Source organism: Erigeron canadensis, chromosome 6 (assembly GCF_010389155.1).
Source record: "Erigeron canadensis isolate Cc75 chromosome 6, C_canadensis_v1, whole genome shotgun sequence".
Taxonomy (NCBI): Eukaryota; Viridiplantae; Streptophyta; class Magnoliopsida; order Asterales; family Asteraceae; genus Erigeron; species Erigeron canadensis.
Window position 1 is genome coordinate 27,003,973 of NC_057766.1, and position 13,341 is coordinate 27,017,313.

General features: G+C 33.9%; 1 protein-coding gene across 1 annotated transcript; it reads right to left on the minus strand.

Annotated features, from left to right (window-relative positions):
* Positions 1–75: 75 nt before the first annotated feature.
* On the minus strand, positions 76–9,999 carry LOC122603280 (disease resistance protein Roq1-like). Its single transcript, XM_043775949.1, has 6 exons — positions 9,852–9,999; positions 8,753–9,299; positions 3,120–4,224; positions 2,702–2,992; positions 948–1,805; positions 76–827 (listed from the first exon to the last, which is right to left on the minus strand). The coding sequence occupies exons 1-6, from the start codon at positions 9,904–9,906 to the stop codon at positions 288–290; spliced, it is 3,396 nt and encodes a 1,131-aa protein (XP_043631884.1). The 5' UTR covers positions 9,907–9,999; the 3' UTR covers positions 76–287.
* Positions 10,000–13,341: the final 3,342 nt, after the last annotated feature.

Consider the following 13,341-nt stretch of genomic DNA (forward strand, 5'->3'; position numbering starts at 1 on the left):
GCTGCCCTTAACGACCCAACAAGCAATACATGTTGAACTATAGTATTATAGAAACGGGCCACGCAAAGTGGTGTCTAAACAACCAAACAGAAACTTAGATGAAACATAACATCGTGATTTGCAGTTTCCTATACACAACTACTAATAATGTTTACATACACAAATATATATGCGGTGACATTCAAATCTAAACAAGTACAAGTGTGTAACAAAGCAATCCCTTTGGACAACAAAAGCTAGCATCAGTGATGAGAATAATCAAATATCTGTTTCCAGAAACCTGTAAGTTAATAATATTGGCAAAGAGAAAAAGTTAAAGCATACGCCGAGTCATGTCGAATGCGGAAGCTAGGTTCGTAATCACAAAGTTCATCAGAAGAATCTGTTTGACGACCATCTCTGGAAACCAGCCTAACTCCAACCCCACTACATGGAAATCTATCTTCATCAATGGAGAAGGAAAGGGTGTTGCATGGCAATGGCATTCGATCCCACCAAAAAGTGTTTCTCAATGAACCAAATGAAATATACCCCACCCATGTACTAGTACTAGTATCTCCAATACCCTCCTCCCAAACCACATCATTTTGTCGAGAATCCATACCCTCCTCAGTACTCATGGGTTGTTGCATACTTATCTTTACAGCTTCGTAGCGGGATTTCTTCTTGAAAACGGCACAAATTAAGAATCCACAGAAGTCGTCACACCAGTTATTTGGAAGTTGCAACGTGCATTTACTCCCTTTACAAAGACAGGGTATAAACCCCTTTGGAATCTCACGGCCTCCCAGTTCAAGAAGCATAGAATGATCTTCAATAGCATTTCTCTAATCAATAAAAAACCGGCCAGTTAATACTAATTAACTTATCTGTAAGTATATATAGAGATCAATTAATTGATTGATAGCATAAAGGGAAAAAAAATATCAGAAAAAGGCCAGGTCTACCTGAAGCATGCATTCTAGTAATCTGTCACCATCAATTACAATACTCCCGTCCAAAAGTGAGACTTGACATAACCTTTCACAATCTTTGTAACAATCTCCAAAAGTTGTAAGTAGTTTGCATTCATCGGCTAGGAGAATAGCTAAACTTGATGGGAGCTTGGGCAGTTCTACAAGGCTTTTGCAAAGCTCCAAGTTGAGGAGTTTAAGCCGAGTAAGTTGTGAGAGACTAAAATCTATCCGCGTAAATTCGTTATATCTTAGATGTAGCTCTAGTAAGTTGGATAACTCACCAATATCTGATGGAATTTCTCCATCTTTGATAACTGAACAGCTGAGATCCAACTTTCTTAAGCTACGTGGAAAGTGATGGAACATCAACGTACAATTTCTACGATATTGCCGACATTCCAAAGTGCTTAAATGTATCAAGGCATCCAAGTTGAATTCAATGTCCTTTAGTTCAAAAAATCCACTCACATTCAATGATTCAAGATTGGTACAACGGTTTTCAATTGATAAAGGTAGAACTTTTATCCCATTCCCATCCAAAGATAACTCTACTAAGCTTTCCATGTTTGCTTGGATCTTCGGGAACTCAGAAATCGCATCACAATACTCTATTTGAAGAGACTTGAGTTTTTCCATTTGGACAATAGTTGGAAACATTCGAAGCCTGTCACACGCTGATACTATAATGTATTCAAGACTTGCATGATTTCCCAGAGATGGGTGGATCTCTTCTAACTCGGGACAGGCACTAAGAATAAACTTTTGAAGACAAGGAAGTCCGCTGAAGTCTGGTGTGCTGACTAGGTTAACCATCTGAGTGAGTCTAAGCACTTTTAAATGAGGTAGATGCTACAAGTTAATGCATAGATAAATTACCATTAGTATTACACACAAAATATATATATATATATATTAAGTAAAGTAGTAAACACCCAATGCCGTCTTTCACGTGTTTTGGAATGCAACATCTCGACAGTGTATGGGGGAGGTTGAGATGTAGAGCCTTAGCTCTACCAAGGTAGAGAGAGGTTGCATTTGCATGGGTGAAGATCGATCCATTGACCTCTGTCTTTAAAGACAAGATCCAACCATACTACTTTAGTATTATATAAAAAAATGGCATAACTTAATACTTTGGTTTTAGGTTTTCTTTTAATATATAAATTTTTGATTTAATTGCACAAATCGTCCCCATGCTGGTTTACGCATTTTCGTGGTTTTTATCCCTTCAAGTTTTTTTAGCGGATTTCGTTCTTCAACTTTCCTTTTTTTTTGGTGGATTACATCATTTTGAGGGATGAAAAACACGAAAAGTGTGCAAACTTTTTTAGCATCTTACATCCCTCGAAATGATGTAATCCACAAAAAAAGTAAAGTTGAAGGACGAAATCCGCTAAAAATAACTTGAAGGGATGAAAACCACAAAAATGTGTAATCCACAAAAAGTGTGCAAACTTTGTTTGTTCCAGAAAAAATTGTCACACCAGAATTTTAAAAAAAAAACACTGTTTAAAGAAAAAGTAATATTATTTTGAAGAATCAGAATGACATCTATGTACCCTTTGACCGCACAGTTAATGTTTTCCCTGAATATTGTAACTATAAGGCTACTTTAGTGGTTTTATTATGTGAAATTAATCAAATATTTCTATCCGTATTTACAAGCGATCAATAAATTTGAGACAACACAAAATAGCATAGCAGACAATAAATATGGGATGAAATGAATTCAACTATTAAGTTACCTTGTGACCCATCCAAAGTTTTTTCTGATGGCTGCGCCTCAAGTGTAGAGCACCCAGCTTCACTGGTTGAAAACTATCCGGAAATGGACTTGTAGGATAGTTTGTCCACTGAATGTACTTTAATTCATTAGAAAGAAAAGTAGGCCCTCCATCATCATTGTGGCCATCTTCTATGTCCAGCCAAAGACACCTTAGTTGTTTCATGTTTGAAACAATCATACACAAGCGTGATGAATGAGCTTGGTCACGAGGATAATATCTATAATCCATCACTTTAATATTGTCATTTTCCTGTAATAATGGAGAAAACAATGTGCACGTTTAGTTAGAGCATATTTTTAGAATTACACGTATATATTATTCGGTGCATATATAATATATAGTTTAAATTAAAAAGCTAGTAAGCTTAGTACTTTACCATTATTGCACCACGAAAACACATGTTATTGATTTCTTCACGTTTCCAAACTCTGCTATGTTTTTCAGGATTGTCAGGATTTTCGCCTCTCACAATGAAGTGTCCCATTTCTTGAATAAGGTCGTGCATATCAAACTCACCATCCCTATTAATAGTTATGAGAGCTTTTTCTCTCAAAATCTTTATACCTATATGAGGGTAATACCCACAAGCTTCAAGCATCTCCATTGCATCATGCGGGGTAGAAAATCTTAAGAAACATGCAATGTCCAAGAATAACTCTTTCTCTAAAGTGTTAAGTCCATCATAGCTAATTTTGAGCGTCTCCACAATTTCCTTTTCGGGGATGTCTTTCAATCTATCCAAAGCGCTAATCCACTCCTCCTCGTTTTTGTCGTATAGAAAAGAACCTAAAACTTTAAGTGCTAATGGAAGCCCGGAAGCATATTCAACCACATGTGATGAAAACTTCTCAAAATCTTTTAATGGGTTATTTTCGTTATATGCATGTATCTTAAAAAGCTGACTAGCCTCATCTTTTGATAATAATCTCACAGGATAAACCTTTTTATTTTTAGCCTTGTGGGAATCTAGCAAATGCTGATCTCTAGTTGTGATTATTATTCGACTCCCACCTCCAAACCATTTATCTGATCCAGCTAACGCTTGTAACTGGTCAAGTTTATCAACATCATCAAGAAGTATTAATACTTTTCTACGACATAACATTGTTTTTATCTTGTTTTTTCCTTCTATTATACTGGGTACTTCCACATTTTTATTTAAAATAGATGATAAGATGTCTTCTTGTAATTTTTCAAAACCATATTTTCTTGACTTCTCTCGAATATTCTCCACAATGCAGCTACCCTCAAACTGACGAGAGATTTCCATATAAACGGAAGCAGCAAGAGTAGTCTTGCCACCGCCACCAACCCCCCATATTCCAACCATCAGTACATCATCTGAACCCATTTCTAAGTGTGCTATCATTTCTTGCAATCGAGTCCTCATTCCAACTAGGTCATCATCAATATCTGAAATAAAGTGATACAATCTATCGAAAATTGTGTCGACAATTTTTTTTATGACTTCTGATTCATGCCTGCAAATTGGATATATACATGTGCATAATTAGGCGGAATTAGGTTATACTCGCGTTCACAAAGTATGAATTAATATTAAACACCAGAAATTATTTATAGTGATCTGTTTAGACTTGTAAGTGAAATATAACGCTTACATATAACCAATATCATAAATAATCGTTAGAAACCGCTTATGAAATTCTACAACAAAAATCATTTTAGCTTGTAAATACGAATTGTAATAATATTCACGAGAAAAACCTAGGTAGGTTTGAATAAGAAATGTAAATGAAGATGAAATTGTCAGTAAAATACCAAACAAAAACTAGAATAATTTGGTTAAACGATACTGGCTCACGCGATCCAGTTATATTTAACAAGTGATGATTAAAAATATAACAAATATATCCAAAAAATAGGCACAATGATGAGGTTAACAAGCAAGAAGAGGTTTAAACGAGTCGAGCGGAGATGATACAAATGAGACCTTGAGTTTCCCCGAACTCAGCTCAGACCGAGTTAGCTTAGACTCGGCTCAGAGAATGATGATGTTTCCCTCGATGGCACACTTTGTGAAGATAATTGGCCTGCCCCTATGATTCAGATTACTTAAATGCGAGGACTAGAATGTGGGGGAAGTTTGAAGATCGCGAGTTCGTTCAATCTAAGTCAGCTTGGAAGAAGAGTCAGCTTGAGACACTCAGTCTTAGGCAGCTTAGAGCAGGGTCAGCCTGGAACTGAATCAACATGGGATTTTCAAACACATCTATTTTAATGCTTTTAATAATCAGGTCTAAGTCATTGATTAGCACGCGTGTGTGGATGTTCTAAATTGTTCTAAATAAGGATAGGAATTCAGTTATAGGTTTTTGTCTTGTTTTGGTGACACCTAATCGTGGGAGAGGATGAAGACAAGTGGGGACCAGAGAGAGAGAACAATCACTACCCTGCAGCTGCAGTTTCTGTTCTCTATTCCTATTGGCTGGTTTATAACAACCTTGTACTAATTGTCTAGAATAGAATATTTCCCGATTCCTTGTATTCGTCTATAAATAGGGGTTGCCATCATTTGTAAGAGGGAGGGTGTGTTTATGAAAAGTTTGTTAGAGCTAATTTCTATTCATTTGAAAATCTTCTTTACCTTTATAGATCTTTGATCTTGGTGGTTTGAAGTGTCCCTTTATCGGTAATCTTAGTGGCTTTGCCTTTATAGATTATTGTGGTGAGATCTTAAATCTTCATTACTTTTATCTATATTTGTGGTGGCTTGGCTTTTATCAAATATAGTGGTGGTTTTGGGGTGTTTCTAGTATTTGATTATGATGGTTTAGTCCTTTACGAGTCAAGTATTAGATTCTTATCTATCTTTGTTCCTTTAATATTTCTGTTCTTAATTTTAGTCCATTTCATTGCTTCATTGTTGTTGTACAAGAGTTCTATTGGAGTATTTTGTTATAAAATCCTGAAAATCTTCACAAAAATATTTAGTTACTTTTCGTTGTGCTTGTGTGTTGTAAGTTGACTCAATTTACCACTGAAACTTCACATCAGAAGCTCGCCTAAGCTCGACTCGAGCTTGTTTATTTTCAGAGAGCTCGCAGGTCATTTCAAGTCTTATGAGTAAGCCTGAGCACAGCTCGCAATAATTTTTGAGGTTCAACCACTACTCGTTTATAAAACGAATTTAATTTTCAAATATTTTAATTTGTTATATTGTTATTTTTTTATACAAGTTCTTTAAGATTATACATACAATAACTAATTTTAATAATGTTAGTTATAAATATAAATACATTAGACGCATCCCCGCGCGATGCAGCGGCGTCGGCGTGATGGTAGTGGCAGTGACGACGGTGATGGCAGCGCGGTAGGGGCGGTAGGTGGCAACGATGGCGGCAGAGAAGAGCGGCGACGGGTGGTGGCGGCGACGGATGGTGGTGTGTGTGGTTTGGTGGTGAAGGTGAAAGTACTTCATTTAAAATGGGGAATTTAGTTATTTTAAGGGTTAAGATATCTTTGTTGTAAATTATTGAATTATATGTATATTAAGTAAAGAGGTTTAAAATAATAAATAAATGAGCGATTAATTTAGTCGGGTGGTTTTTTTTAAGAAAAAAGGGAGGGGATGTTGCTCTTCTATTAAGGAGTATAGATATAATATTTACCAATTAACTTATATTAGATTATAGAGTTAATTTCATTACATACCCTAGGGGGTCAGAGGCGGTACCAAAGGGGGGAAGGAGTTTCAAAATTTAAATTTTGTGATGTATTTTTAGATTTTTCATGGATTTTTATAATTTTCGTATAGCTTTTTAAAAATTTGCTCACTTTTAGATTTATTTTTCATGGATTTTTTAATTTTGACCCCTCTGGAATTTTCTATAGTACCACCTCTCCTTGGGGTATCTCATATTTTCAAGTTTCACCTCTTTTTTTGTATCATTACATACCCTTATGACGAATTTTTGTATCATTACATGCCCCTGCCATTACCCTAATCAACGTTAGTGTGACTCAATTAACCCCTTCATGTGTATTGCACGTAAATGTAATGGTCATTTCAACTCTAAAACACGCTATATTTCTTCTAGCTTTTCTTTTCCAGATTAAATACATACATACATGAGTGATACATATTTATACTCATATATAAAGCATTTGCACTACCCTTGTCCATGAATCTTAAGACTTTTCATATTTAAGTTAAGTTAGAATATGGACCATCCATATCCAAAATTATCAATTAAAACCATTCATTCAAAAGATAATATGATCATTTATTCACTTTTAAAAAGCTGTAGCCTAAAAAAATGTCTCTCTCAAGCTTACATAAGCCTAACTGCCTAAGAACCCCTCTTCACATTTCTCTCACTCTCTCTCTTACTTTCCATTGTCTCTTAAACAAAAGCTGGAATTTGGAAACCATTTTCTCATATACTAATTGTCCTCTCCCTACAAAAGTGGATCTAGGAGGATTTTTAGGCTAATCTTTAGAAGGATTTAATCACGACATATCTACACCCGCCACTATGCACGGATACTATGCTAGTATATATATGTGTGTGTATATATATATATACTAAAAGGATACTCGCGTAATATATATATATATATAGTATATATATGTAGGTGCAAGTTATTTTGGGACCACTTATTTTAGGACCAATTCTAGGACATGTGTTTTTTGTAACTTACACACCACCATGATCATCTCCGACCACCACCATTATTTTTCGGCTACCGCGTCGCCAGAAAATCATGTGTAAGTTAACTTACACATGTACTTACACATGATTTTCCGGTGGGCCCGTCGCCGGAAAGTCTTAGTGTTTTTACAAAAAAGTCTTGTATATCTTAGTAGATAATGATGGTGGTGTGTCAGTTACAAAAAACACATGTCCTAATTGGTCCTAAAATAAAAGGTGGTCCTAAAATAACCCACCCCTATATATATATATATATTCTTACACAGACACATATTATCCAATTATGGTATCGGGGCTAGGGTTCCTTCTAATTACCCTTTTTCACATATTATCCAAAACATAAAAACTCCCTAATCCACAACAAACAAATTCAACCCCCTCCTATAGAATCTTTCTACTTTTGCACAGCATAAACTAACTATAATGATAAACACAAACAACAACAAACATATCTCTCATAACTGAAAACTATTTACATCCTCGGCTTCATTCGTTATCTTCATCTTATTGTTATATAAATATATGCTATGTACACACACATATATAAAAAGTTACTCTCTACGAACACGTCTGTTGTTCTCTCTTACACACACATTATAATATATATATATATATATGGGATTAGTCATTGGATGACCAACGTAATTTTCCTCTTGTACATGATCGCCCATTAAACTGGAATATTAATGTATAGGGAGGAACGACGAGTGACGTAAGTTATTGATGTAAAAAGTGATAGTGTGGTTATTTAAGGAGTTAAATGTTTTGAAATGTTTTAGTTTATCTCTATCTCTATCTTACTATCTCTATGTCTATCTGTACTACATTATAAAGCATTTACTCCCTCCATTTTTTCAACTTTAAGTAGTTGAAACCCCAAAATACCCCTGTCACTTATTCATAATACTCTTAAAAGAAATCTCAACCACTCATTTCTCTCTCTTTACTCATATCTCAACCACTCATTTTTCTCTCTCCTCCATAAATCATTTTATTCCTCTCTTTCATTCAAAATCTTTTATCTCAAAAATCGTACATCAATAAATTATAAAAATTATATTGGTGTTCTTAAAAATTCATGCTCCTTCATTAGATTGTCATTCGATATACTTTTGACAAAGACTTAAATCCGAGGGCGGAGCCCGTACAACTAAGGCATTTGGCTATACACTTTATGACCTATTACATCCTATATTCTATCACACTTTATGACCTATTACCTCCACCATCTCACCGCTGCAATGCGCGGGTACTTTCTCTCGTATAGCAATAGAGATAATGTTAATATGAACTTTACCATTGAAGAGATATATAAGAACTTATAAAAGAATATTACCCGTTAGCAACGTTTTTGGGTTGCCATCCGGAAAGGTTGCTTGCATCAACAAGTGCTTTTCTCCATGATTCAATTTTGGTGAAATTGTTTGCCACTTGCTTAGCAAATCCTTCTCCAAAATCCCCCTTTTGTTTTCTTACCTCAGATGGGTCCACGTCATAAAACACCGGCATAACGATTAGCCCAGTCTCATCTTTGCATTTCATGATATACTCGAGTTCATCCAAGCACCAAGAAGAATCCGCATAGTTTTTGGAGAATATAATGATGGCTATACGTGATTGTCTGATAGCCTTTAAGAGGGATGGACCGATGGATACACCCCGGGGAAGTGTTTCATCATCCTTATAAGTGTGGATTAGGTGGCGTTGGAGGGCAGAGTAGAGATGATCTACAAAGGTCTTGCGGGTATCTTCTCCTCTGAAACTTAGAAATACATCATAAGAAGCAGGAGAAGCAGATTCAAAAGATGATGATAAAGATGCTATCAAAGGGTTTGGAATCGGTAGAGTCCGATTGACTGGAATAGTTTTATACGTAAAGAAACCTGCGATTTATATACAAGCATATATAAATTATTATATTCGTAATTATTATTAAGATTATGATAAGTTAAAAGACCAAAAACAGAAAAGGTAAAAAAACAACAACATAATGAAGAATTATAGTCTGTTTATAAAAAACTGATAAACATACAAAAACAAAAGGATTAAGGATTAATTATGTAATTGATGATGTATCAACTGAAGCTTATGTCTTTTTGACAACCTACATATATCTCCTCGACATGCTTAATTAAGCTCAGTTCAAACAACTATATATCTTTTAAATCCAACTTTTTAAAGTCATCCATTTATCACAACAAACTTAACACTACTAATTTAATCAAGTTAACAAAAATCTCATCTTTGCCTTTTCAAAATTAACACCATCTTCCTCAAAATTCTCATAATAAAAACTTTACAAGCTATTTTAAGTTAATAACATCATTCTTTTAATATCAAATCACTAAACCCCATTTTTTTATTTTTTTTCATAAGTTATAAACCAACCTCAATAATAATATGAAGATATAGGTAAAGAAGAAAGAAGAGATTACCTTTATATATCAGAATCACCACACATATACACACTACAATTATCACTAAACCCATTTCCAGCCCTTTTATCACCTTCAATTTGCTTATTAAAATTCAACGTTGACTTGATTAATTTCCTTCTTATTCTCCTTGGGGTTTTTCTGAATTCTGACTTCTGTTCACCAACCACACATACACAATACAATTTTACAAGAAAGATTCCTCTTTTCATATTCTTTCTTTAAATCTGAATTATAAATCACGTTTGGAATATGTACACATAACCCCCTTCATGTTTCATTCATTCATATATATAACCAACAAAATTTCTAGCGTTTTAATCCCCTCATGTTCCATTATGTTTAACTAGTAAAATTTGACCACGCGTTGCGGGATTCAACTATTTCGTTAAAAATTCTGGTATAATTCGTTGAACTCTCAACCGTCTAATAATTAAAATGATTATGTCATTTATAAGTTTGTTTCAAATATATATTAATTTAAGGGCAAAACCATATTAGATTTACTTCTGCGCATTATTGGGTTTTAGTTATTGTGATTAGTCTTTGTTATTGATGATGTGTCACTACATATGTTAGTTAAAAATTTTAACATATAAAATATATATTTGCTTAAAGTCAAAACCACAAACAATTCTAAAAGTTTATATATATTATCAAAAATAAAGAATGAAAGAAAACAATTTAAATGAAAGTTTAGTTAATAACATTAAATATAAGTGTGAGAAAAACTAAATAGTGGTATATAATGGTTCAGAATAGAATCAATGACGGAACTTGAACTATTATATTAAAGGGGCTAAAATATAAAAAAAATTATTTGGAGGGGTTAAAGCTAAGTTTACATTACATTTTATAGTGTAAATTGTAAATTCATAAATTAATTTAAACATAATAAACTAAATTTTGGAGGGGCTACAACCCCCCTTGGTCTTAAGTAAGTTCTGTCCATGATAGGATGACGAAAAAGTTGTAATATATTAGTTTGGAAATCTAAAAGGAAAAAAGTGTGAAAAAAGCCAATTAGTAGCTCGTGTTTAAAATCTCGAACAAAATGCAATGTGGCAAAATTCGATTAGTAGTTTAGGATGTATGGTGGACGAATAGTAACTCGCCTCGTAAGTGATTCATATTCTATCAAGTACTATTCATGATTCCATTCTTATTAATATAAGAATATAATGGGCCACTATTGCCATTTTTTTCGGTTGATACTGAACTAGAAGATGGCAAGTCAGGTTAGCCCTTCGTACAGATGTCAATTTGTTGTTTCTTAAAAGGGTTTAGTATCCGTAAATGTAAATAATTATAGACTGAAGGTCTATAGTATGAAAAAACTTAAAGTTGTGTTCATTGTAAGTAATAAACTTTCGAATCATATGCATTGTATGTATTCGGTATATGTGGCAACAATATAAACGACCACTTATAAGTTTTCTATTAGTTAGGTACATACTCCACAAGATGTGAAAGTTTATAACATACAATGAACATAACTTTAGTTGTTTCCACAATATATACATTCATGATTCATTAGTAGTTATTTACATTCCACAGATATTAAACCTTTTTTTAAAATATCTGTACACATTTTTACTTTTTTTTACTGTACCAAGAGACTCATGTCTCTTCATAATCCCTTTGTAAAGTAAACTCCGGTTAGTTAATTGGTAGATCTTGTTTATAAATTTTATGACTCGGTTTTCCATTTCAAGGTTTCCAAAAGTTCCTTCTATAAGCGTGAGGCTTGGGTTTCGTCTACTACATTATCACATCACATCACATACAATCACTATCAAATAAACTAATCATAAAATAATTATAACATACCTATTTTCAATCTCTTACATAAGAAATAGTACAACAAAGAAGAGAAAACCCAGATATTAGTTTGGGCAAAGAATTATATCAAACGGGTAATTGTCCTTGAAAATCAAGCTGAATGAAAACCAAAATCACCCCACCGGCTAAGAGAAATCGTTAAAGCATATGCTGAGTCATGCAGAATCTTGAAGTTCAGTTTATAATATGGAAGTTTAAAGGAATCCGTTAATGTATCCTTCAGACCATCTCTGCTATTTCTGGAAACAAGCCTAACTCCAAGCCCACTACAAAACTTAGATCTATCTTCAACAACGGAGAACAAAAGGGTATTCAAATTATGATCCCAAATGAACCAAATGAAATATACCCCACCTTAGTACTATTCTCTCCCTGACCTTTCTCCCAAACCACATCATTCTGTCGAATTTCACTCTTGATTCTAGCTAAAAATTTCAGCTACCACTTCCCAACCACCACTACGGATCTGGGTTTTCTCTTCTTTGTTGTACTATTTCTTATGTAAGAGATTAAAAATAGGTATGTTATAATTATTTTATGATTAGTTTATTTGATAGTGATTGTATGTGATGTGATGTGATGATGTAGTAGACGAAACCCAAGCCTCACGCTTATAGAAGGAACTTTTGGAGACCTTGAAATGGAAAACCGAGTTATAAAATTTATAAACAAGATTACCCCACCTTAGTAATATTCTCTCCCTGACCTTTCTCCCAAACCACATCATTCTGTCGAATTTCACTCTTGATTCTAGCTAAAAATTTCAGCTACCACTTCCCAACCACCACTACGGACTTGATGTTATTACTCTTTTAAAACGGAGCTATGATTTCTCTTTCAACCGTTTTCAACTAACACTTTTTTTCTGCACAGACGATGTCCAAAAACGAGTTTTTAGAAATATCTCCTCAAATTAATTCCACTTAATGTTATTCATCACAATTAACAGCCCCTACATCTTAACCTCAGTATAAACTACTTAAAATCCATCTAAAATCTATTTCACCAAGTAACAACCCCCAAATTCCCACAATAAATCTTTCAATGGAATTCTTTCAATTCAAATCACTAAATTTAAACATACAAGTAAACAATAACATCGTTACAGCCTATTTAAATCAATAACAACATCGTTACAGGCTATTTAAGTGAATAACATCATCTTTTAATATCAAAAAACAATAAACCCCATTTTTCTTTTTTCGTAAGTTTTTGATTAACGTCCATATTAATACTAGAAAAAAATTAGAAGAAGATTGCCTTGTATATAATCAGAGCCGGCCCTGGGGTTGGGCCAAGTGAGCGATAGCCCATAGCATCACAATCAAAGGGGCAGAAATCTTGTAGATCGACGTTTCCTATATTAGGCTCAGTTGGGTTTTATTCTAAGCAAAATTATCTCCGTTCTTGAATACATCGAAAGTAGATCGGTGTTATAAATAATTACTGGCCTAATTCCAAAAAAAGTTAAGCTTAAAACATTAAGTTTAATTAGTTGCAGTTGTGAATGGAGAAGATGACTTTGAAACACCATTGTGCGTCAGTGCCCCTTTTTAACTTTCTTTACTCATTTTCTTTTATGTCCTTTGGAATGACTTAATGTTACGTTTAGACCCTTTACATATATATTTATCTTATTATATCTCAA